At 49.8% G+C, this 25,072-nt stretch overlaps 1 protein-coding gene across 2 annotated transcripts in view; it reads right to left on the minus strand.

The window, feature by feature from the left end:
• Window positions 1–25,072, minus strand: part of Ube3c (ubiquitin protein ligase E3C) — a 91,332-nt gene that overhangs the window by 38,760 nt on the left and 27,500 nt on the right. The window contains exons 6-14 of one of the 2 annotated variants that reach the window (XM_047559902.1): window positions 23,247–23,404; window positions 20,843–20,996; window positions 20,117–20,337; window positions 19,026–19,177; window positions 16,438–16,625; window positions 12,632–12,718; window positions 7,887–8,044; window positions 7,531–7,757; window positions 655–759 (exon numbers count right to left, since the gene is read on the minus strand). In XM_047559902.1, coding sequence (XP_047415858.1) covers window positions 655–759; window positions 7,531–7,757; window positions 7,887–8,044; window positions 12,632–12,718; window positions 16,438–16,625; window positions 19,026–19,177; window positions 20,117–20,337; window positions 20,843–20,996; window positions 23,247–23,404 — 1,450 coding nt within the window. Of the gene's footprint in view, window positions 1–654; window positions 760–7,530; window positions 7,764–7,886; window positions 8,045–12,631; window positions 12,719–16,437; window positions 16,626–19,025; window positions 19,178–20,116; window positions 20,338–20,842; window positions 20,997–23,246; window positions 23,405–25,072 lie in introns of both variants that reach the window. The other variant, XM_047559901.1, reaches the window with a different exon arrangement.

Genomic DNA, 25,072 nt, shown 5'->3' on the forward strand with positions numbered 1-25,072 from the left:
CAACTCCTTGGGTTCCTGAGTGGCCTGTCGCCGACCGAGGCCCTGCACTCCCCCTCCAGCCCTGGGGTTCTGCGGGGGACACACCTGAGGCCCTCTGTCCAGGCTGCGCTCTTTATGCTGCATCATACTATCTGCTTTAGATCCCAAGTGCAGAAATACTTACATCTGTCTCAGTTCTGAACATATTATTAATATCGATATCAATAATGACATTATCAATCTGTATTAAAGAAAAATCTTCTCATGCATTCTTTTTTTTAGTTGTGGATAGACCTTTATTTTTTGTTTATTTCTATGTGGTGCTAGGATGGAACCCAGGGCCTCACACATGCCAGGCGAGCGCTCCACCACTGAGCCACAGCCCAGCCCCCGTAAAGCAAGATCTTGTCCACTCCAACATGGAATGGTCAGGCTGCGAGGCCACCTCAGGTTGAGGAGGACCACTCGGGATCAGTGACAAGCACAGACGTACATCCAGGTCAGTGCTGTTGCCAGGCGTCAGTGACGGCTGACCATCGGTGCTCACTCACACGAATACTCCACAGATACTCAAGGAAATATCAAACTGAACACTTTAAAGGGTTTATTCTTTCCCCACAGGCAAAAGCAAGAAAAGTTTTTAGTGAAAAATGCGTCAAACTTTTTCCAGAACACCTTATCTGCTTTAATATCCTCTTGTTCTGACAGCCAGTGGTCCGGAGGACAAAAGGTTCTCCTCGTGTCTCTGGACTTGAGCATCTTCACTAGGTTGGTGATGACCTGAGGGGAAGAACAGACTGCGTCAGGACAGCGCCGAGCGGGCAGAGGAGCTGCCACCACACACAGGTGCTCTTGCTCCCGAGTGCCAGCTGCAGGCGGACACAATCCCTTTACTTACTTATTTACTTTTATGTGTGCTGAGGACGGAGGATGGAGGACAGTGCCCACAGGTGCCCGTGAGTGCCCACCACTGAGCTACAACCCAGCCCCATTTGTCATCTGAACAGACGCCTAGAGAGCTCTCAGCAGCACTCCCCAAGAGACCCAATTCCACCTGAGACAAATGTACTTCCGACGTTTTGAACCTCTGAAACCAGGATTCATACAACTACTCTGGAGCTAAAGAAAGATTACAATGGAATTTTCTGAAAAAGCCAGGTTTGTGATCACATGGCTTCTAATTAAATAAAATATAATTTGGATAATCACAGGAACAAAAAAACTAGGGTGATGTGAAAATTTACAAACACACTCACTGGATAAGCAAGATCCTACCATCTCAATTTTTAAAAAAAATTTTGGCAGGGTGATACTGGGAATTGAACTCAGGGGCACTGGACCACTGGCCACATCCCCAGCCCTATTTTGAATTTTATTTAGAGATAGGGCCTCATTGAGTTGCTGAGACTGGCTTTGAACTTGTGATCCTCCTGCCTCAGCCTCCCGAGTCGCTAGGATTACAGGCCTATACCACCAGGTCCAGCACCACCATCTCAATTTTTAATGAAACTTCCCTTTAAAACAGCATAATAATTTTATATGTTAACATGCATCTATGATAAAGATTCAAACACTGATTTATTAAGCATAAATCCTGGCATACAGGGATACCAGAAATTCTATGTGCCCAAGGCAAATGGGCCAGACAGGATGCACTTCAGCTCACTGTAAGGTGGACTCCCTCTGGACAACCCACCCTGGGCAGTAACTTGAGCACTTTGGTGGCGCAGTTGCAGCTACGAAGGTGAAGCCTCTGGAGATCCAGGGTACGGCTTTTACTCCCCGCCCATTTAGAGGGGCTTCTTTTAGCTGGGGTACTCCCCGCCCATTTAGAGGGGCTTCTTTTAGCTGGGGTACTCCCCGCCCATTTAGAGGGGCTTCTTTTAGCTGGGGTACTCCCCGCCCATTTAGAGGGGCTTCTTTTAGCTGGGGTACTCCCCGCCCATTTAGAGGGGCTTCTTTTAGCTGGGGTACTCCCCGCCCATTTAGAGGGGCTTCTTTTAGCTGGGGTACTCCCCGCCCATTTAGAGGGGCTTCTTTTAGCTGGGGTACTCCCCGCCCATTTAGAGGGGCTTCTTTTAGCTGGGGTACTCCCCGCCCATTTAGAGGGGCTTCTTTTAGCTGGGGTACTCCCCGCCCATTTAGAGGGGCTTCTTTTAGCTGGGGTACTCCCTGCCCATTTAGAGGGGCTTCTTTTAGCTGGGGTACTCCCTGCCCATTTAGAAGGCTCCTACATGGTGGCATTCTAAATCTCACCCTGGTACCAGGGCAGCACTTCCTTTCTGAGTTACAGGAACTAGTTTCAGATCCGGTCAGGGCAGATCCGGAGCTGGCGACTCCTGGGCCCTGCTGTTCTGTGACGACGCCTTCCCTGCGGATCAGGAGGTCCTGCACAGGTTCCTTCTGGTCCACAGCGTGGTCGGGACCCGCTGCCCAGCAAGCCTCAGCTCCTAGCACCACAACACAGCAACAAACCCATCAGCCCTTAGGTCAAATCACTCCACACTCAGAAACGCGCACCACTGCCAACCACGTTCCTCTCCTGCACTATTTGCATTGAATACAGGACACTTGTAAGCAGGTTTCCCCTAACTCCAATTGATGATGAAGAAGAAGAAGACAGATTCTCAGAAATGGAAGCCTCCTTACAAAACTCCCACTAACACTGGTCCAGGCTACAGATCACACATCAACGGGCAGTATTTTCACAAGATCCTGTGTCTGAGAGTTCTCTGGCTACTACGATCACAAGATAACCTCGCTACCTGACCCTGACCCTGACAGTGTCACGGAAAGCAGGCTTCGTCACGTGATCGACTCGGGCATGTCAGTGGGTTCGGGCTGTGAATGTTAAGCCACAGCACTTCTGAATGAAGCATGATGTCGGCAGTACTGCAACAAAAGGTAAGGATACACAGTCCAAGTTCTGAAAGGCAGATGGGAGACGAAATGACGCCATCGTGATCTGATGTGTAAGATCTGGAAAGTAAAACCCACGAGCACGGCGGATTCTTCAAGAGACTCAAAACCAAGCACACCGAGCAGCACGCTGCTCCCAGGAACTCAAGGCAGCAAACGCACAGTGTGGCAAACGGAGCAGACGAGACTCTCCAACATGGGACTTCACCACGGAGAGCCGTCGAGACGGAGCCTGGGAACTCAGGGCACGACTCAGCGCTCCCCCACGGCTGCGGCCCTCAGCGGGTCCGTCGTCAGCACGACTGGCTGAACACCTGCTTTTCTCACTACAGTGACACTGTGGGGACAGGGACTCTGTGACCACTTGCATGGGCTGAGTCTGCATGTGGACATTCAGATGATCCAGGGACCGCTACCCTACAGATTCATGAAGGACCAGGCATGGACTGCTGTGGTCGCAAGGGTGATTATATGGACTTTACTTATTGCCTGTTAAAAATCACTGTACGTTGACGCTTTTCTTGTTTGCTTGCTTTTGTACTACCAAGGACCAAACCCAGGGCCGTGCACATGAAAAATCGTATATTTTGAAAGATAACATTCTCCAGTACATGTTTAAAACACTACAAAATTACTTCCTAAAGTATACAGCTTGATTAGTGGTCAAGAAATAAAGGTCAACAAACCAGCCTTCCAAGTCACGGGAGGACGTGGCCCAGCTGTTCAAGAGCAAAGCAGGGTTCGTACAGTGCTCTGCACCTTCTGTTCAACACTGAGTGTTGACGGTGGCAGGTGGAGAACTAGTCAGTTTGCTGCTGCTAGTTCAAAGCCACCCTTAGCAACAGGGAGGCGCTAAGCAACTCCGTGAGACCCTGTCGCTAAATAAAATACAAAAACAGGGCTGGGGATGTGGCTCCTGGTACCCTCCCCACTAAAAAAAGTAAAACAAACAACACATGCAAATGGGCCACCAAGGAAGTGAGGATCACCCATGCCACAGTGCTCCGCCAGCAGCCAGCAGATCAGTGCGTGAGGGAGGGCGAGGGCTGGTCTCGTGGCCACACTGCTGGGCAGCTCCTGCTGCGCTCGGCGCACACGCGGCCAGCACTCTGCCATCCACTCGAGTGCTAAGGCGATTATAGCTACAGATGACACTTCGAGAGGAGTTTATAAATTTGATGAATGCATAAACTGTTTTAGCAGTGTCAATGCAGGGCTTAGAAACTGACCTCAATTCTTCTAGTGACAAAGAAAGATGACTCTATCCACTTAAAATTCTATGTTCTGTGACCAGTCACCAGAGCCTCTCACACAAATTAGTTCAGGAGGACCATCACCAGCTGAAAAATGAATGGCTGATGCAGAAGGATCAGACCTCGTCTGCAATCCTGCCACCATCAGTGGAAGGCAGGAAGTCACAATGACAAAACGTGCTCACCCCTGCTGCTTGGTTCTACCTTGGATTCTCCAGTTCAGCTTGGGCTCTGCAATACACAAAAGTGCTGATAAAGTTTTATTTTGGTTTCCAGAGGGCAACTGTGGAACCGCAGCTGGTCCTACCAACCGCACGGTCTGCTCCTCCGTCCTGGGCTACCAGTGCTCTCTGCACAGAATCAGTGCATCGAGTGCGAGGCGGAGGCAGAGCTTGCCTAGAATGCTGCCCGGACAGGGGACCACTCCAGGGCAAGTGCTGAGGAGTTCATGATGAAGGCCATGTGCTGGTTTGTTAGAAAAGCTAGAAGCTTGTTCATGGATCATGGCTTGATTTTATCATCTGTGAAAGCACCCAGAAACCACTCCGGACGCATGGACTCACACAAGAGATTTTACTAAGCAGACAGGCAGTGTCTGTCTGCAGGGTGAGAGAGCAAGAGAAAAAATAAGAGAGAGAGAGGAGGAGAGACAGAGAGAGAAAAAGTGAGAGTAAGAGTGAGTGAGTGACAGTGAGAGAGAGAGGAAGAGAGAGGAGGAGGGAGGGAGAGGGAGAGAGAGAGAGGAGGAGAGAGAGAGGGAGAGAACATGGCGGTGGACCCATTCTTAAGTAGTGAAATTTCACAGGCTAATAACAATGAACCAATGGCTGGCGAAGAGGTTCATAGGCTAGCAATCTGGACCAACAACTGCCGAGAAAGTTCGAGGCTGATGAGTGGATCAAAGGCTGGCTGGGATGTTTGCAGACTGACGATCTGGGTTGTAAAATGGTGTGTGTGTGTGTGTGTGTGGCGGGGTGCAGAATACTGGCAGCAGCAAAAGAGCAGATCTGATGCAGATAATTTGTAGGACTCTGCTTAATAGTAGGCAGTATAAAATGGTTTGGGGTGGGTTTTCCCATCAAACAACAGGAATTCTTTAAACGATTCTATTCTAAGCCCAAAAGGTCTCAGTAATAACATCATTTCAAATCTAAAGCAATTGCATGCCAAAAAAGGTGAACTTTCAGGACCAGGGGTGTAGCTGCTGGTAGAGCGCTAGCCTAGCAAGCACAGCTCTGTGTTTGATACCCAGCACCAAACAAATACAAAACAAAAATAAAAAAACAGTGATGTTTGCCTAATTCTTAAAACCTTCAATGATTAATGAAGCAGCAGAAAGTCACTACTAAAAAATTTTAATTTAATGCTTGAGAAAAACAAAATAGGGCCAGGATAGAAAAAAACTTCTATAGCATTATTAAATTCAGAGATTCCTATGCTCTGAAAGATAAGCCTGTCATATGAAATTATGAAACTCTCCAAAGGTGCTATAAAACAATGAAATTATCTGGCACAGTGCACAGGACCTGGTCTCCCACGTGAGGGAAAGCATTACCAGCAGAGATGCCAGAGTTTAATTAAAATCTGTAAGGAAAGCACATATGCTGCCATAATGCTCTTATTCGGAAAAAGGTCCCACAACAACTCTTAGTCCTGAATAGGTGAGAGCTTATTTCTAACCACAACGGACATTTTTTTTTTCCTTTTAGGTGTATAAGGACACAATGCTTTTTATTTTTATGTGGTGCTGAGGATCAAATCCAGTGCCTCACACGTACTAGGCAAGCTCTCCACCACTGAGCTCCAGCTCCAGCCCCACAACTGAAATCTTTAAGAAAGGATATACTAAGGGCTCAACATGTGCGCTTCAACAGTTACTTAGAAATACAGAGATAGGTAATTAAAATAAAGTGTGCGACATGCATCCTACCCATCTGTACAAGTTATGAATTCAATGATGCATTAGCCCTGTATTCACGCAATCAAAACATTATCAGTTACTCTCAGTGCTGCTAATGCTCATGCTCCTAAGTGAAATGTGTTGTAAAATCAGGCAGAATGGGCAGCAGAGAGACTCTCGGACTTGTAGGATGAATAAGCATTCCTTAATTAGCCCATCAGGTTAAGTGCAAGCATTAATGGGCCTCTCCTAAAGTCTAGCTTGACATCTTTCTCCAAACATGGCCAAGAAGGAAGTTCCATTAGCAGTATTAATACAAGCTTAGTTGATCATTTTCATTCAATTAACTTCTTTCAATTAAATAGATAGCTTGACAAAGGAGTGATGAAAGACCTGGGGGACGGTCCATGGCTCCGCCTGAGCACCGCTGTGCGGAGGTCGCTGGTGGGAGAGGAGCCGTAAATCCAGCGCTCAATTTGGGAAGTGCACCACTTGTGCTCGCCCTCCATAATGAGTACTTTCAGCTGACTAGACGTTTCATGCCAGGGAGCACCTTTCTCTCCCCTTCCCACGACGGGGACACGCTCAGCAGCACTGGTTCCCGGCCAGCACACAGCAAGGAATACGCCCTACCTTCTGTGTGTGAAAGTGACGTATTTTAGGATAATTCATATGTGCCTTGCATTAAAAATTAGTGACCAATTCTACCTTTGTTAATCTGCTTTTCAAAAAAGATACAAAAAGGACCGGGTGTGGTGGGGGACGCCTACAATCCCAGTGGCTTAGGAGGCTGAGGCAGGAGGATCACGAGGTCAAAGCCTGCTTCAGCAAAAGCGAGGCCTTAAGCAACTCAGCCCGACACTCTCCAAATAAAATACGAAAGAGGGCTGGGGATGTGGCTCAGTGGTGGAGTGCCCCTGAGTTCAATCCCCGATACCCCCAGAAATAAAGGGAAAACTCGCAAAAAGCTGTGAAAGATCTGTCAGTGAAAAATAAAAATGAAAACAGTCAGTTAGGCACAGCGGCACACACCTGTGATCCCGAAGACTCGGGAGGCTGAGGCAGGAGGATCAAGCCTACGTTTGATGCCAGACTCAGCAATGCCAGACTCAGCAATTTAGCAAGGCTCTAAACAACCTAGTGAGACCCTGTCTCTGAATAAAAAGTAAGAAGGGCTGGGGATGTGGCTCAGTGGTTAAATGTCCCTGTGTTCAATCCCTGTGGTATGAAGAAAGAAAACATTTGAAAATTTCCATTTACACCTCATCTTGTCAAAGAAAGTCCTTTGACAATTTACAAAAGATACGTGTGACAATGTCAAAACAAGGTGTAAAAATGTAGCAAATGTCAAATGAAGGTAACTTTTGGAAAAAAGTCTTGTAAATTAAAAAGCATGCTTGGGACAAACCTGTATTTCCGTTCTTCTGAAACGGATAAGGCAGAAGCAAGTGCGTGCTCGCTCCACCTCAGCAAACGCACCTTGAACAACTGGATCCAGCGCTTCTGCTCCGTCTGAATGCACTGCTGCACCTCAGAGCTGGTGGTCACGCCGACGCTCTGGAAGGCGGTGACGTACTCCTCCCGCACCTCGGGCTTGGCTTCCGGGTAGGCCAGCTTGATGATGCCCAGACAGGCGTCGCGCAGGCAGCGGGACAGCACGACCAGCTCCTCCAGCGTGAAGGGCATCATGGACGGCCGCCTCTGCCCTGCAACTGCAAACAGCCCGCGTCCAGCCAGCTCCCCCAGCTCGCACTCCACACTGCCAGGCTTCGCAGTGTCCCCGGCCGCCAAGACAGGCCTGCGGCCGGCAGCCAGGGATGCCTCAAAATCCTCACCTTCTATGGGGTCGCCGAAGAATTCATTGTCATGGATGGAAATCAGCGAATGACTGAAGAGGGAGCTGAAGAGGTAAAAGAGCGGGATGATGCGACTCGAGTCCTCGAAGGACATGGGGGAGCCCCTGGACATCACCTGGAGCAGCGGCACCATCGACCTTGAGTCAGAGAGAGAGAGGAGAAAGGCTACCCAGTCATTTTAAGATGGGTTTAGTTTGAAACCAATTAGACAATGTCATTAGACAAACAAAAATAACAGTGACGCCAACGGTAAAATGAGTAGAAGGCAAGGCAAGCTCGCTGTGGCAGCGCAGGCCCGTCCTCTCAGGCGGGCAGCCCTCACGGCGAGGCCCTGGAGAGGGCTCCAGGGAGGCAGACCCAGGCCCCTCCACTTACATCCAACAAAGGCCAACTGTACAAGTCAACGTCAGAACATTCCAAACAGTGCCGCCTGCGGCTTCTGCTCCTCTGGGGCTCCTCTCCGCTGCCCAGTGCACCTGCCAGCCCCAATCCTCTCCTGCGAGGCAGCACCGCGCAGGGCAGCCTGTAGGGAGAGCTGGGTCTCCTCCACCTCTGGAGAGCTGAGACCTGCTCAGTTAGTCCCCTCCCCTCTGTAAGCCCAGTTCCTCAGCGGATGGGCATTCAGTAACAGCTCGAGGTCTCCTTGCGTGCCCGCCAACCTTGGCTTAGCAAACCTAGTGCGACACCACCCTCAGGCCTCCCTGAACACGGTGACCCTGCCAGGAGTCAGGTTCACGGGGTCCTGATGTGCAGCCCCCTCAGTGCCCAACAGAGCAGACAGGTCGCAGCTGCCACTCCATACGCCCCGAACACGGCAGACACGTCAGCGGGAGCACTTAGGCCTGGCACTATGATCCATCAACTCATGAGTGAAGGAAGGAAAGCCTCCCTCCAAAATCAAACAGCGGGGACACACACAAAGGGACAGAGCACAGCAGTCCTACCTCGCAGTCCAAGGGCAGGCAGCGCGCTGCCTTAACTGCACAACACTGGCTTTGTCCCCAGCTCGGCCCCCACACCTCCTGAGAGACCCCCCACCACGCCCAGTCCTGCACTGTCCACACAGTGGCGTTCAGCACAAAGAATTTGCTGACAAGCAGAAGAAAAAGAATTTTAATGTCCTACATTTAGTTGATATCAGTAAAAATAATGGTCAGTACCTTTTAGTTCCCTTGCCACTTAGTGCAAAACCACAAAAATAACTGATAATACTTAGGAGCACATGCTTATTTAAGGAGATGGCTGCTGGGCAGGCAGTGCCCTGCAGTCCCTGGGAATCAACAGCACTCGCTCTCTGGCCCCTGTGAGGTCAGCAAAAGGAATGGGTCCTTTCGACTGGACAACAGAAAACGGGACTGGTAATAAGGGCCAGGTGTGCTGGGGACCTGCAGACGGGGCACAAATGAAGCACAAGTCCTCCAAGCTCTCTGCTGGCCATTCCTCCTGCTATAAACACAGACCCGGATATTTCTCTGAAATAAGGTCAGTTGCAGAAGACTTAGGAGCAAATTAAAAGTCCATAATTCACTGGAATGGAAAAGATGTTGGTTTATAACTTGGGAAAGTTGGTTGAATTACTGACCATCAGCAGGACCTCAGACAAGTCCCTGCGGGTTTGCACTGTCTGTGGGGACCCCCCACAGCACCTTAAACAGCTTCCTGCCTTCTACATGAGCCACCTGCCCACTGGATGCCTGCCTGAAATTCTGAGCACTAGCGCAGACCACTGGAGACAGTTGGTCTATCTGCGCACACACTGGGCATGTGGGCAGAGCACCAGCTGTGAGGCTCTGGTAAAGGATGCCTACCAGAAAAGAGGAACCAGCTGGCTGTGAGCTCCTGCAACCTGACCAGGAGGACACCCGCAGTCCAACTCCAACAGCAAATATTAACAGTGAAATATGTGAATAAAAACATCACTGGCAAAAAGGTCTGATGTTGCTCGCTGCCGTCCAGGCACGTGCACTGTGCCTGGCTAGCCTGGGTGCAGGCAGCGGCGTCTCAGGGCATCTCTACACCGTCCCCTGGGGACCCAGCTGCTCACTGCAGCCACATCCTAGCTGTGCAAGTCTGGCTGCAAAACTACTTTTGAATTAAATTCAGAGAAACTTTCAAAAAGTTGTGTACTTCAGTCAGGTGCAGTGGTGCATACCTGTATTCCCAGTGACCCGGGAGGCAGGGGCAGAAGGATCACAGGTGGGGGCCAGCCTGGGCAACTAGCAAGACTCTGTCTCAAAATAAAAAATAAAAAGGGCTGGGAGTGTGGCTCAGTTACAGAGTGACCCTGGGTTCAATTCCCAGTGCCACACATACAAAAAAATTGCATATTTCATTTAAAATTTTATTCCTGATAGTAAATGTGAAACATATATATTAGGAATATATCAACATACTACACATTTCTTAAGAGGGACTTTATGTGAATAAATTAAGATAAAAAGAAGTTCTCAACTACCTTTTTAGAAGTAGTTTTCAAAAATCTGTATAACTATCACCTTATAAAATACTATTTGTTTAACATCATGAACAATATCTCATTTTTCTTTCACACATCATGACTCCATTTCCTCATCAAGAGACAAATGCCACAAACAAATAAGCAATTATCAGGCAGCCCATGGTTGTGTCTCTGTTGCTAAGCAGGGATACTCACAGGTAAAGGCTAACCTGTCCCAACGATCCCCGATCTCCTTTGGCCCTGAGCAAACCCATCGCTCTGAAAGCCCAGCCTCAGGCTGACGGCAGTGTGCCTGGCACCACAGCAGCACGGGCACGTTCGGCGGCCCGCGTTTCTGACAGACATCAAGGTATTCTCAGGGGCTCTTGTCTGTCTGCTGACTTAAGATGCATTGCTCCACCGCCACAGTTTTCAACAGATGCAGGGTCACTGTTAAAACCCCCTACTGCCAAGCACCGTGGCGCACAGGTGCTTGGTACCTGTGGACCCCAGGGACTGGAGGCGCTGAGGCAGGAGGATCACAGATCCTGCCTCAAAATAAAAAGTAAAAAGGGGCTGGGGTTTAGCTTAGGGATAGAGCACTCCTGGGTTCACTCCCAGGGACCAAAACCCAAATCCAACCAGGAAGAAAACAAACAAAAATAAAAATCCCTCTCTTTCCTCACGAAAGCCTAAGATTAGACGAAAGCAAAGCAGGACAGTGACGCTGCCCACGCTGACGCTGCCCACGCTGACGCTCCCCGACATGTACAGACAAACTGGAGTGCAGAGTGCACACCTAGATTCCAGACCCCCACCCCACCCACCAGCCTCTGGTTCATATTAAAAACCAACTCTTCCTTCCATTCTTGCCCCACACAGAGGAGCCAGATGCCAACTGGTGGTTGGTCAGTGACTGCTGTCCTCACCGGCCGGTTAGCAGGAGAGGCAGTTGTACTTCTGTCTCCTTCCTGACTCACAGTGCAGCCATGACTGCGGCCTGGGAGAGCAAGCCCACAACACCATGGGGGCTGCAGCAGGTTCCCAGGGGTTGTTTTGTTTATTTGCTTTAGTTTTGAGAAAGGGCCTTTCTAAGTTGCTGAGGCTGGCTTCGGACCCCGATCCTCCTGCCTTAGCCTCTGAGTAGCTGGGATTACAGGTGTGCATCACCATCACCCAGCTTGGGAAAAATCGGGGGTTAGGTGGGTCCATTTTCATGACATAGCATTTAGCCTTCACTGGATCCAACTGCAGCCATTTTAACTCGAGCCCTTCCCTTTACTCGTCCCAACTTTAAAATCTGTTGAATACCAGACTGGAACCCCAGCTCCTCCCATCAGGTGGACTGCCAGCCAGGTGCGTGCCAGTCAGGTTAGGCACCTCCAACAGAAGTACAGTTGGCCTTGTCCACCCACTTCCAAGTGAACGTTGGATTTATTGTAGCACCTTAGTATTCCTAACCCTAGAGGGATCTTTAAACATGAAATCTCCCCTTGTTATACATACATTTCAAAATGTGCATATAAAGATGCTGGCTTTCAAGGTATACAATCATTCACATATTAAAAAATATCCAATTATTTCAAGAAGTTTTACAGATCAACTTCTACACTGCTTTAATATTAAATTTACTTCAAATCTGTACATGCACTGTCAAAAACATACTGAATTCACTGGGAGCTAAGAAATTTCAAATGACTAGGATTTTAAAAACAATTTCATCTTCAGATAGACATATTCTCTTTTAAAATTTTTTGTTGTTGTTGTAGATGGACAGAATGCCTTCATTTTATTTGTTTATTTTTATGTGGTGCTAGCTAAGGATCAGCCCCACACAGGCTTGGCAAGTGCTCTGCAACTGAGCTACAGCCCAAGCTCCAGGACATATTCATAAAAGTAACTGTAGGCTGGGCGTGGCAGAGCATTCTGGTAATCCCAGCGGCTCCGGAGGCTGAGGCAGGAGTATTGCGAGTTCAAAGCCAGCTTCAGCAACGGCGAGGCGCTAAGCAACTCAGCAAGACCCTGTCTCTACACAAAACACAAAATAGGGCTCAGTGGTCAAGTGCCCCTGAGTTCAATTCCCTGGACCAAAAAAAAAAAAAAAAAAAACAAAACCAAGCAAAGCAAAGCTGCAAGACGAGGCACTAATTTTTGTGTGTGAAACGAAGACCATTCAGAATTCTTCTGGGACAACATAAGCTGTGCACTTCCAGATGCCCTCGCGCCTCGCTGTGTTGGTGCTGCAGCCACAGCACTGGGCCCCGGCACACACCCGTGCAGTACGTACCCCGTGATCATCCGCGTCGTCATGGAAGAGATGAGGACCCAAAGGTGCCGCAGAAACCTGGCATTGAAGGCTAGACTGTAGAGGAGCCTGAAAAGAAGTGGTGGGGGGACAAAGAAGAGCAGTCAAGTCCTCGTTCAGCACATTTCCTGTAAAGTGAAGCTGTGCCTGAAGATAGCGCACGCCTAAGAACACAACCACGGCGGCCTCAGGACCTGGCGTGGGGCCACGGGCTGGCAGCCCAGAGGCAGCCCCCAACGTGCCGTGTACATGGAAACACTACCACGTGATCTGCTCCCAGCAATACTACTGGTGTGCACTTAGAATCCCTACCTAGTGGCCGCCTGACGTCACTGTCCTGAAACAAACACAAAAATAAGTCTGACGTCTCAAAAACCATTTCTATCCAAAAATACATTTTACAACTAAGAAGTTTTTAAAAACATTTCCTCTATAACATCAAATTAAAGAGACTGGAGAACTTTGTGAAGAACAGGCAGAATGGGACTCTAAATCGGCTCTCGGCTGAACACCACGGCATGTGATAGGAGACACATTCTAGTTACAATAGTATGATCAGAAAAAAACCTGTGAACATTTTTGTTTTAAATGCTAAGGTCAAATAAAATCTCAACATGTGTATGATGAACTTACAGTAAAACACAGGTAGGAAAATATGGTTTTTAGAAAGGAATGTTGGCTAGGTTTGGTGGTGCTTGCCTATAAGCCCAGCAACTTGGGAGGCTCACAAATTCCAGGCCAGCTTCAAGCAAAGGAGCAAGACCCTAAGCACTTAGCAAGACCCTGTCTCAAAATAACAAATAAAAAGGGCTGTAGGGGCTGCTCAGTGGTTAAGCACCTCTGGGTTCAATCCCCAGTACAAATAAAATAAAATAAAATAAAATAAAATAAAATAAAATAAAATAAAATAAAATACTCATTAGTTTTGTTCGACTTTCATGAAAGAAGGCAAATTTTAACATGAATCAATAGTTGATTAAATTCATTCATTACACTGAAAATATTAATAAAAGCAACCATGAAATCACAGGCAAAGAAATAAATTTATTTCTCCAGGTACATCTTTAAACCATTATAAAAATTTGTTTATAAATCACATGATCAATATGTAATATTCAATTCTGCATATGCAATGAAACAAATCTATTTCTGTCCATTCAAGTTATTAATAATCATTTTATCCTAAATTATTAAAGCATGAAACATGAACTTGTAAACCAGGAGCTAAAGAGCGTTTGCTATCACTACACATTCACAGTGCTGGGAAGCACAGGACCCACCCAGGCACACAGCTGCCTAATGTGACCAACAGCACAAGACCTCTTAAGCTGCCTCACCATCCTGACTCACCACAAGGTTTAAGCAGGGTGGCTTTACTGCCAACAGTCTAGTGTGGCAAAACCTGCAGCAGACATGGGAACGGAAGGCAGGCGGGCACTGCGGAATAAGTGTCAGCCTAAACCGCAGGACAGTGCGGCGAGGGCACCTCCTGAGAGGGCTGCTCAGGAGCAGGCGTGGACGGCAATGTGGATGATGGGCCTTTTGCCAGCACAGGGATGGGAGCAGGGCCTTGGGGAGACGCAATGCGTCTGGACTGTGGTCGGAGTACAGGAACAGGCCCACCCTGTCCACCAGCAGAAGACGAGTCTGGAGCGCAGGGATGTTATCAGGCTAAAGAGAAGACCCAGCACGCAGATGAGGCTGGTTACGTGAAAGAGACCATCTGGAAAATCGGCTGAAAGGAAAGGGCTGAAAAAGTAAAGGAAAAAGAAGCAAAGAGCCCTGGAAACACTGAGGCAGAGAACCCACGAAGGAAACTGCAGAAGAAACCCAAGAATAAAAGAGAAGCCACCAGAAGAGCATCCATGAAGGAAGCAGGTGAAAGGGGTCAAGTCAGGAAGGACGAAGAAAGCGGAGTGCACACAAAGCCAGCCGGGCAGGCGGAGGTGTGCTTCTGCTGCAGCAGCCGGGCGAGCACTTTCAGACAGGCTGCCTCGGGTCCTGCCTGAGGAGCCCTGCTGCCACTAGACCTGTGGACAAAGGACAGTGTCCTCCTGGGCCCACCCCCACAAGAGAACCAGCTGGCATCTATTCATATTTTAAAGTAGGGAATGTTTTTTGCAGTGTGGGGACTGAACCCAGGGCTTCCTGGTGCTTGATAAGTGCTGCACTCCCAGTACAAGGAAAAATAACCAAGTCCAGATTTCACTCAAACTTCCAAGTCCAGTAACAAGCTGTGCAAATGTCTGCTCGAGAGAAGAAGCCAGGGGCTGGGGATGTGGCTCAGCAGGGCTCTGGTTCCACTCCCAGCATCTCAAACACAGACACAAAGCCGCTGGCAGCTCACTCACTCTTCACCTGACTGGTTAGGAAATTCTAAGTTGTTCACTTAATTCCAGATTCAAGCAACGAAGAAACATTCAGCTGAAAAGACTCTACATGGTTGCTATCAGTCTCCACTGAGTTTCTCTACACAAATACAATCAGATATTCTTATTCTTTCCCTCTTTTTTACACAAAGCAATCATGTGTATCGATCTCTTATTCTTCTTTTTCATATGCACACCTGTCTAACTGGGACTCCACGATCTTCTGTATACTGACAACGATGGTACACAGAAGTGAGAGCTGCAGAACCAGCTCTCAGATGAACTGTACCAGACAGGAGTTGAGCACGCGTCACCAGCTCAGGATGTAGCAATCATCTTTTAAATACTTAAAAAAAATCAAATCTGAAAGGAGTTAAAATCTGCAAAGTTAAAGTAGGCCAATGTGCTACTATTTCACAGGCTCTGGAAACACTCTAAATACTGGCTTCTTGGGGGAGACAGGTGCTGTGCTCATGAGGTCCAGTGTGTGCACAAGAAGCCTCTAACCATGCAGCACCCTGAGCAGTTCACTGGGGCCCTTCAGCCCAGCGCACTGCAATCCAGTAATTACCACCCAAAGCAGCAGGCTCTGTGCCATTAGAGCCAGGAGGCCCGTGCTTGGGGTCCCTGCAAGAACCCCAAGACCTCACTCCTGGCTCTGACAACGCCTGTGCAGAGCCGGCAGGTGACTGGGCCCCACGGGGGGCTCCCGCTAGCACCACCCATGCTCGCCAGGTCACTCCAAAGCTGGTGCTCCTTTCTCTCCGTCCTCGCCAGAGAATGCTTTTCTGGTCCGCACGACCTGTTTAACTGTGCATGTGACAGGCTGGCGTGTCACAGAGACAGAACTCTGTGGGGAGAGGGGCATCTGCACGGGACCCACCGACTGACAGGCAGTGCTTTCTGCAGTCTGCCTGCACAACATGAGTACAACTGCTACTGCGGCTCTGCACTGCACCCACCGCTGTCACTCCAAATGGAAAGCAGTAGTTACTGTTCAGACTATCTAAGCCCAAACAGCCACATTCCAAAACTTGTGCGCTTTGTTTAGTCCCAACCAAAAGTTTATCTCAAAGCCTTGCAAAATAAACACTTTCTTACTAAACTGCCAAGGGCAAACTGATAAAAAGGGTGCTATGAAAACAGCCCAGAAAGAAATGTGATATGCTGGCTCTGTCACAAAGGTATGCGTCCAACTTTCAAGACAGGTAGCCTGGTCTAAACTCTCCTTTGCAGGTGTTACAGAATCAGAAGGGACTTGATTTGTTGATGGACCACGTATAGGGCCAGGAAAGCGTTCAACAGTATTAGTTGGTTTGGAAAAGAAACCCGTTCCGTTTCCTATGCAGCTGAACTGATGGGGGCTGCACCATGGCCACGACACGCTCCGCTCTGCACACGGACCCCAGGGAGACCTGCCTGACTCTGGGCACCATCATGCGGTGCTGCACCATCAGTGTGTGGCAGATGGAGGCCATCCTGGTGAAGACCTCCTCGCTGGCCGAGTCCCTCCACACCAGGTTCAGCAGGGTGCTGGTCTGCTGCTTCGTGTCCAGCTTCTTCAGACACTCCTCGGTGATGTCCGGGGCAGAGACTCTGCCGTCCTCCTGAAACACACACAGGTCCAGCTCAGCAGAGGCGCTGTTAGCGTTCTCCTCCCCCAGACGTCTGGCTTTCCAGGAGGAAACACAGAAAAGGCGCACCGGGGACCACGCAGCCTCAGGCAGCCTGTCAAGGTCGCTGTGACGCCATTCTACACGCCAGATGACACAAGACTCGCACATTTGGTTTTTGCCTGCCAACACGACTGCTTTCAGTATTTACTTTTTGGGGAGGGGCCACAGGAGATTTAAACCAGGGTGCTTAATCACTAAGCCACATCCACAGCCCTTTTTGTTTTGAGACAGGGTCTCACTAAGTTGCTTAGGGTCTAAGTTGCTGAGGCTGGCCTCGAAATGGCAAGTCACTGAGATCACAGGCGTGTACCACCATGACCAGCTCAGTATTTACATTTTATGAAAAATTCATTTCATACATTGTAGACTGAGTGGTACTGCGACAGCAAACATGGTGAATCCATATTACCATCTGAGGGCATTTCCATTTTAAATTATCAGAGTGATTAATTTAAACAAAATAAGTGAAAATATTAAACAACTTGAAAAAAACAAAATCAAAGGACATTCATGGTAAATCTCGCGTTCACCATCTTAGTGGTTCACTGAAGGAAGCCTTGGGTGAACACGCAGCTCACTTGGATGAGGCACTCCCAAAGGTTCCGGCTCCCTGCAGAACAGCCGGGCGCAGGCACACCTGAGCAGAAACGCTCAGGACTGAGCAGAGCCGGCTGCATGGCCTGGACACGTCGACAGGCGAGTCATAGCTCTTACGATACCTTGCCAGATCTAACGCTGCTTTGGAGTAAAAGCTATAAACCCCACCTGTTAACCTGGATCTGTAAGGTGCACACAACACAAATCACAAACAACACATCAGCACCGCTGTTTCAGAGTGTACCACACTGAAATCAATCATACACATACGTGAACAGATTACACAGAAACCTAAAGGACAAGAAAGTTCACACAGGGCAAACTGACCCATAAGAACCTCAGACAACCAAATCAGGTGCCCTGGAACAGGATGTAGCAGACCTGGCTAGAAACAGAGGAGGACTTAGCTCACAGTGGGCCACTGGTCCTCCACCCCAACATGGCCAGCAAAGAAGGGACAAGAACCCAGGCAGGGGAATGAGGAGGACAAGACTGGGTAAAGCACAGGCCATATGGTTAAAAGGCCCCAGAACCTCAGGTAGTGAAGACACCAGTGTTGTCCACAGATATAAACAAGAAAAAGATTGATCAACGACCTCACTGGTCAGGTGTCAGCTGCACGACCTTAGTCAGGGGAGAGTGGCTTTCTTCTGCCTAGGAGTCTCCGCAGAGTTTCCATCTGGCAACGTCCACCCCAGGAGGATGTGTCTGCCACTTCCCCAGCTAACAGAGCCCATGCCCTCCTCTTTACACGGGCAGGGGATATGCTGTTTACACAAATGTGTACTTTCATAGATTCTGTGGAAGGTAATTTAAAAATCTGCTCTTTTAAAAACAAAAATCTTACCTATATTCCGTCTACAGACCCCACTCTTTAATGGACTATACAATAAAGTTCATATTTTGGCATATAGTTGAGTCTTGACAGATGAGACAGTACCAGTGTCCACCAAAACACTCAGTTCCACCTCTTTGTAAGCAACCGTCTGCCAGCCGTGACCCTGGCAGGGACCTGGCAGGGCTGCTACTCCCCGCAGACAGAGGAAGCTGTCTGATACAGGATGGTGCTGACCCACCCTCACGTTCTCAGACGCTGAAGTCCGACTTCACCTGGAAAACCCAGACCACTCTCATGTACAATACTGATCAAAACTCCAGAAAACCAAAAATATAGCCACCTGTGACAGTCATATCTCAAGCCGTTTCAATCAGGAGGAAAGACAGCAGCAGCAGACTCACACCTAAGCAGACATACCGACTGTGTGCATGCATATACGATTACAAAGCCTTTTACTACTTGAAGATATTTAGTATACTCTTAACAGTAAAAAAGATTTAGGGGGGCTGGGGTACACTGCTCAGCTGTAGAGGCTGGGCTCCATCCCCAACATCAGGGAAAAAAAAGGGACGTTTACAGATGATATGACAATGTGCTTAAGCACAATCTGAAGGAAGGCTCACACACGTGCACGGAATCGGCAGGGCTCACACTGCTGACTGCACCTCTCTCACTGCAGCACGGCGTTCACCTTGTGGCCCAACAACCTCACTTCCAGGGAACTTTGACCTTGTGGCCCAACAACCTCACTTCCAGGGAACGCTTCCTGAGCAATGATCAACACAGTGACCCGACTTTACTAAGATTAAGCTACGCACCTCCCTCACCACACAGGCACACAGAGAAAAGCACACAAGGTGGTGGGTGTGGGGCGGGGCCCTCAGGGCTGGGCTTACAGGGCTGGCAGGCTTGTCGGCCTCTGCGCTCTCATCCTCGGAGTCGCTGGTGGAATCGTGGGAGCTGGCGCCGGCAGGGGAGGCAGGTAGCTGGGAGAGGAACGTCTGGAGCACTCGCAGGTACACCAGCAGGCCCTCCTCAGAGAGCAACCCTTGTGAAACAAGCAGGACAGCTCCAGTTAGTGTCGCTGTGGAGGGAAACCAGGTGGGACTTCCCTCACACCAGGAGGCATTTCACCCAGAACCCAGTGTTTGAAATTCCAGCTGTGCTTTGCTATGAAACAGACTTGGTCCTCGTGCCAGCACATCTGAAACTCTCAGGTGTCCTGAAAGCCAAGAGGGTCTCGGGTGCTCGAGGAGCCCCTTTTGAAAGATGACGCCTGGACTCATGCTGACGAGGTGATGGGGGATCAGGGGGCCTCCAGAGCCTGCGCTCCATCCACAGGTACCAGGGCGCACAGGGGCAGTGTGCCCTCCCCATGCCCTTGCCTGGTGCATCTCTGCTTCTGGCTGTTCGTCTGTGTCCTCTGTTACGACTGGCAGACATTAGATATGCTGCCCTGAGTTCTGTGAGCTGCTTACAAACTACAGACCTAAGGAGGGACTGAGGGACTTCAATTTCTGGGGATTGGCTGGAAGCACAGGTGACACCCACCACGTGCACGCACGGTCTGAAGCTGGGGAGGGCTGGCAGGACCAAGGCCTCCCTGCCTTCAGGGAGACTGTGTCAGAACTGAGCTGATTACAGGCCACCCAGCTGCGTCCGCTGTGAGCAGGAGACCAGCCTGTCTTTCCTAGGTCTCTGCACCAATGGTGCGTGCCTACAGGGCAAGCCTTCTGGTTCTCCAACGGGCACATGAGAAATGCCACGTGCACGCTGGCTCTCAACACAGGCCTCACAGAACACAGGCTGAAGGACCAGGGCTCCTGCTGTGCCCGGAAACCGCCCCAGGGACACACAAGTGCACCCTCCAAGGCCCCGCCCAGGAAGCCGTCTCCACCGCATGACACCTGCCACAGCGCGGCCTTCTCTGGCCGTTGCTCATGCTACCTACGTAGAGGTCAGGTAAGACGTATCTTGTGCTTCATACCCAGGTAATTCTCGCCGACAGTCAAAACAAAATAGAAGAGCCACGGCGCTCCAGCCCTCCTGCTCGGGCATCCACTCTCCAGTGACAGCAGTGCGCTCAGAAAGGGCTCGTAAGGGAAGGCGGTCTGTGCGTCCGCTAATGCCGGGACGACGAAGCGGAAAATCTGATCTGTGAAAGGTGCTGCCAGAAACTCCTCTGTGAAGGCGGAAAAAACTTGCTGCCTGAAAAGGAAAAAGAAAAGGAAAAGGAAAAGGAAAAGGAAAAGGAGAAGGAGAAGGAAAAGGAAAAGGAAAAGGAAAAGGAAAAGGAAAAGGAAAAGGAAAAGGAAAAGGAAAAGGAAAGCTCTTGTGACGTCAAGGCAATGGCTGCAACTAGCTCTCAGAGCCCTTCCCAACCAACGGAGGAGCTACTTTCTCAGCTAATCCAGGTGCCACGGGCTGTCAACAAGATGGACCTGAAGTCAACTCTGACCTGCGTCTCCCCTGTTCAGGGAGCTCTACCACGCCTTGACGCTGTGGAAAGCTGGACATAACCGGGCCATCAGAATCACAGAGTCCTATCAGGTGGCAGGCCGGACAGAACACACCACGACCTTTCCTCCTGAACTAAGCCACACTGACAGAGTAAGAATTTAACTTTCCCAGGTGTATTCAAAGCTGCACCCCATGGATAGGTCGGCCAGAGTGCCGAAAGAGGACAATGCCCTGCCACCGCCCCCTCACCCACCTTGCACCTTCTGGGCAGGAGCTGTAGGTAAAGTGCAACGGTTTTAGGACATTCTCCAGCAATACTTTTGCTATAGGAACTCGAGATAAATCAGAATATTCAATACTTGATGGAAGCTTGCTGTTAATCAACAAATAGAGAGACCTATAATACCCTAGAAGAAAGGAAAAACATTTAAAATGAATACTTTTTCTTAAAATGAGGAGAAGTTTTATTTATTTTTTGGCCAGTACTAGGGGTGGAACCCATGCCCTTGTACACATGAGCCAAGTGCTCTACCACTGAGCTACATTCCCAGCCCTCTTTAGTTTTTATTCTGAGACACTGTCTCACTAAGTTGCTGGCCTCAAACTCATGATCCTCCTGCCTCAGGCTCCCAAGTAGCTGGGATTACAAGTGTGCATCACTATGCCCAGCAGGCCTTACTTTAAGACCATGACACAGAGTTAATTAACATTAATTCCTTGATGCTGCAGTCACCTAGCCAGTGATCAAGTCTCCCACTGTCTCATATTTGTTTAACTAGCTTCTTGAATCTAGCTCCTAACGAGGCTGGCACTCTGAGCTGTCTCCTGGGCACCACGGTACTCAATTAGAGTTAGGGTTCCTTAGTGTCGCCTTGAACTCTTGGGTTTAGACGTATTGCTATGCCTCAATCCACTGCAGCTGTCACTCTCAGGGATCCTCAAACTGTCCTGTGGCCACTGGGAGCACTCTGCTCTCTGGTGGACGGGATGCCCCCATCTTGACTCCCTCGTCTTGAGGGTGACCTGCAATCTCCAGGGTCTCTTAAGGTCTTTTTAGAGGAAATGATCCATGTGGAGACCACAAATTGGGTACCAAGGAAGTGAACTGGTTTACAGGCCACTTACACTTAAGCAGAAATAACTGTCGGGACCATTACCAAATTTTCCTTTCTAAGCATCTGATGGATTTCTAGTTGCACATTAATGGTTCTTTGAGAAATAGCTGCCTGCTCTTGTACAACACCAAGGGCAGTGTGCGGGTGTGGTCTGAGAGCACACGGGAGGCACAGTCCACTCAGGTGCCTGGCTACTGTTCAGCAGCAGTCTTACACAGCCTTGCGCTGAGCTCTGACCACTGAACTCAGTGCTGCACCATCAGACCTGCTTCATAACCATCCTGACTCTAACCTGATTACCAGTGACATCAAAAGGAAGCCTGAAAGCTCATTTCCTGTAAAACTTAAGACATAAGATTTCTTTTAAAGAAAACACAGCAGGACTTTAACACTGCCACGCTGTGTTCTGAACAGATGAACTATGGCAGGACTAGATGGAAAGCTCTCAGTGTGCAAAGGCATCATAGCGCAGCTCACACTTAACAACATAAGCTATAGCTACCAGGCAGGAGCTTCAAGCTTCACAGAACTAGTCAGGAAATACTGTATTAAAACCATTAAAAAAAGCAGCCACCAAAGACGATGCCACAAGTAGCACCTGTAGTGCCAGACTTTTAAGCATTTCCTATTTTTAGACATATTTCAAACGGTGTATGTGTCTAGATTATCTTCCCTACAATTTCAGGAAACAAGAAAAATAAAATTCTCATTGAATGCCTATCCTTAAGTTGATATTTTTAATAATATGTCAATTCATACAAAGCACCAATTCTAACATTTTTAAAAAAATCAAATTCCAATTTATCTTTAATTAATTAGGGGCTTCTCTACATTTTTAACATAGAGGGGAGAAAAAAAAAAAAAAAGACCACACGGCGCTCATGCTTCCACCACAGCCCTGGCTCCGGGACCTCAAGCTCCTCTGGTGGCTCCCGAGGCGCTGGGCTTCCCAGCAGTGAGGACGCTGGGACGGAGGTTTTCTTAATTTCACTCTATGCTCACTTCACAGTAGGAGTTTAGCGTCTTATTTATCATCATAGCTTTCTCCAGAACTGTGCTGCTCGTGTGTCCCTGGAGGAATCTCAGAGACAGTCATTCTACTCCCTGGGATGTGCTCTAAGGACAGCAGCAGCATTGACACTGAGTGCTAACTGCCCCATTCTCGGGAGGGTCACCTCCTGGGGTGGCAGGCCCCTTGGCAGCCTGCTTGTGCACAGCAGGTCCCCTCTCCCCAACTCGGGACGAGGGGAGCAATGGGGCGCCCGCCTGCTCGGTTCTGAAGACCCAGCAGCTCCGCGAGGACACAGATCCTGGGTCTAGGTGCCGGGACGATTTGTGAAAGCAGATGTAGCCCTTCCACGTTCCCAGGTCAAAGCCGAGCCAGTAGAAAGCGTCCACACAGCCCACGCGGCTCAGAGGGGCAGCACTTGTGCAGGACCACATGGGCCCTGCCTCCCACGTCTCCGCGTGCTGCAGGCAGCGGTGGCACAAGCCCCAGGGGCACTGTGCAGAGGCCGACCCCAGGTCCGACCCCCTGCTCACCATTGTGGACCATGTAGTGCAGAATCTGCTCGATGACTGAGGCCACGTAGCCAGCGTCCCCCAAGACGGGCAGGTAAGTGCTCTCCGAGGAGAAGACCTCAAGCATCCTCATTGGCAGTGCAGCATTCAGACTGTCGTCGCTACAGCTCTGCAGCAGCCTGCAAAATGGAAACGCATTCACACAGCTGCTGAGGGGCCATGTCCCCAGAGTCCCCCAGATTCCTCTCGGCCACTGTGAGTGAGCAGCTGGGTCGCTCTGTCAGTGCCAGAGTGTCTCTGAAGTCAGGCAAGACTCAGCCAGGAAGGGATCAACACTCGACTTTGCTTTTGGTGCTGGGGACTGGACCCAGGACCTTTACTACCGAGCCACACCCCATCCCGTTTCAGTTTTTGGGACAGGGTCTGGTTAAGGTGCCCAGGCTGACCTCCAACTTGTTATACGCCTGTTCAGGCTCCTGAGGCTGGATTACAGGCCTGTGCTTCCATGCCTGGTGTTACTGGCATTTTAAAAAAAGTCTTTACTATGCAACAGTATGTGGGCATTAGGTTTACAGAGATGAAAAATGCACAACCCCAGAGGGAGAAACAGATGAGAGCACGTGGGGAGAACGCAAACACAGGGAGAAGCATTACAACCCACAGACAGGCCAGCAGAGCTGCCTCACGACCCCGGGGAGGGCCTCTATCTGAGGTCATGGCTTCTCCTGCAAAGGTGCCTGCTGGCTGCCCACGCCTGAGGGACCCCTGCAGCACAGACAGCACTTTCTGGCCCTGTGCCACCTAGGCCCTAGCTCCCTTCCTGTGAGTAGAGCAGGACACAAGGAAAGGGTCCACCGTCACAAAAATGAGTCTTATTTAAAAATAGATGCAATGCCTATTTTAAAAATCCAACTCTAAGGAGCCACAATTCATACACAGCACTCTGTATCCATTTACAGTGGCGCACCCTTCACTGGACAGACCAACCCACCGCCCCAAAGTTGCTCCGTGCCTCCAGAAGATCCTCCCTCCACTTCTCTGTGGCTACAAGGCTGCACTTCCGCTATCTCCCGTGCACAGAGTCACACGAGGTGATACTGAGCACCTCTCTGTGGCGCCTCCTGAGCTGATCCTTGGGCGTGCCAAGCAGTGGTCTACTGACGGGAAGAGCACGGCTGGAGGACACTCGCAGGACGGACAGCTATCTCCAGAGGGCAGCTGCTGCGGACACTCAGGGTGAACCTGTGTGGACTGGGCCGCGCTTCTCTTGGTAATCCAGGGCACGCAGCAGCTCCACATTTAACTTTGAAAGAGATCACTGAACTTGTAAGAGATGCAACAGTTGCCAGCGCTCCGCATCGGAATGCTCGGTACCAAAGGCCACCCTAGCATGCAGGTGTGTCACTGTGACCCCCTCCCTGACCACCAGTCATGGTATTTTCATGTGCGTGTCAGTCGCTCAGATGTCTCTTTTCAAAAGTATCTGCTTCAAAGAGGGTCGTCTACCCCTGATGACAAGGTGAGCTGGCCTCTCCCCTTTCTGAGCCCACCCTGTCCTGGCCACTCGGAGGCACTGCTCCAGCAATGCTCCCCTGGTGCCATCAGGTCCCCTCCCCAGGCAGGCTGCCAGTGGCTCTGCCCTCTGAACTGCAGACTGAAACCCGGCCCGGCCTCACTCCCGCTCTCCAGGTCAGCGGTGCTGTGAGGGACGTGAAGCCCAGCAGGCCAAAGGCAAGCCACAGGGGGCCGTGCCCAGCTCCGCCGAGGTGCTGCTCAGCCACAGACAGAAGCGGACCTGCAGGAAACAGGCTGAGCCCACGGGCCTCTCCCAGGCAGAGAATGCAAAC

This window comes from Sciurus carolinensis, chromosome 8, assembly GCF_902686445.1.
Source record: "Sciurus carolinensis chromosome 8, mSciCar1.2, whole genome shotgun sequence".
Classification (NCBI taxonomy): domain Eukaryota; kingdom Metazoa; phylum Chordata; class Mammalia; order Rodentia; family Sciuridae; genus Sciurus; species Sciurus carolinensis.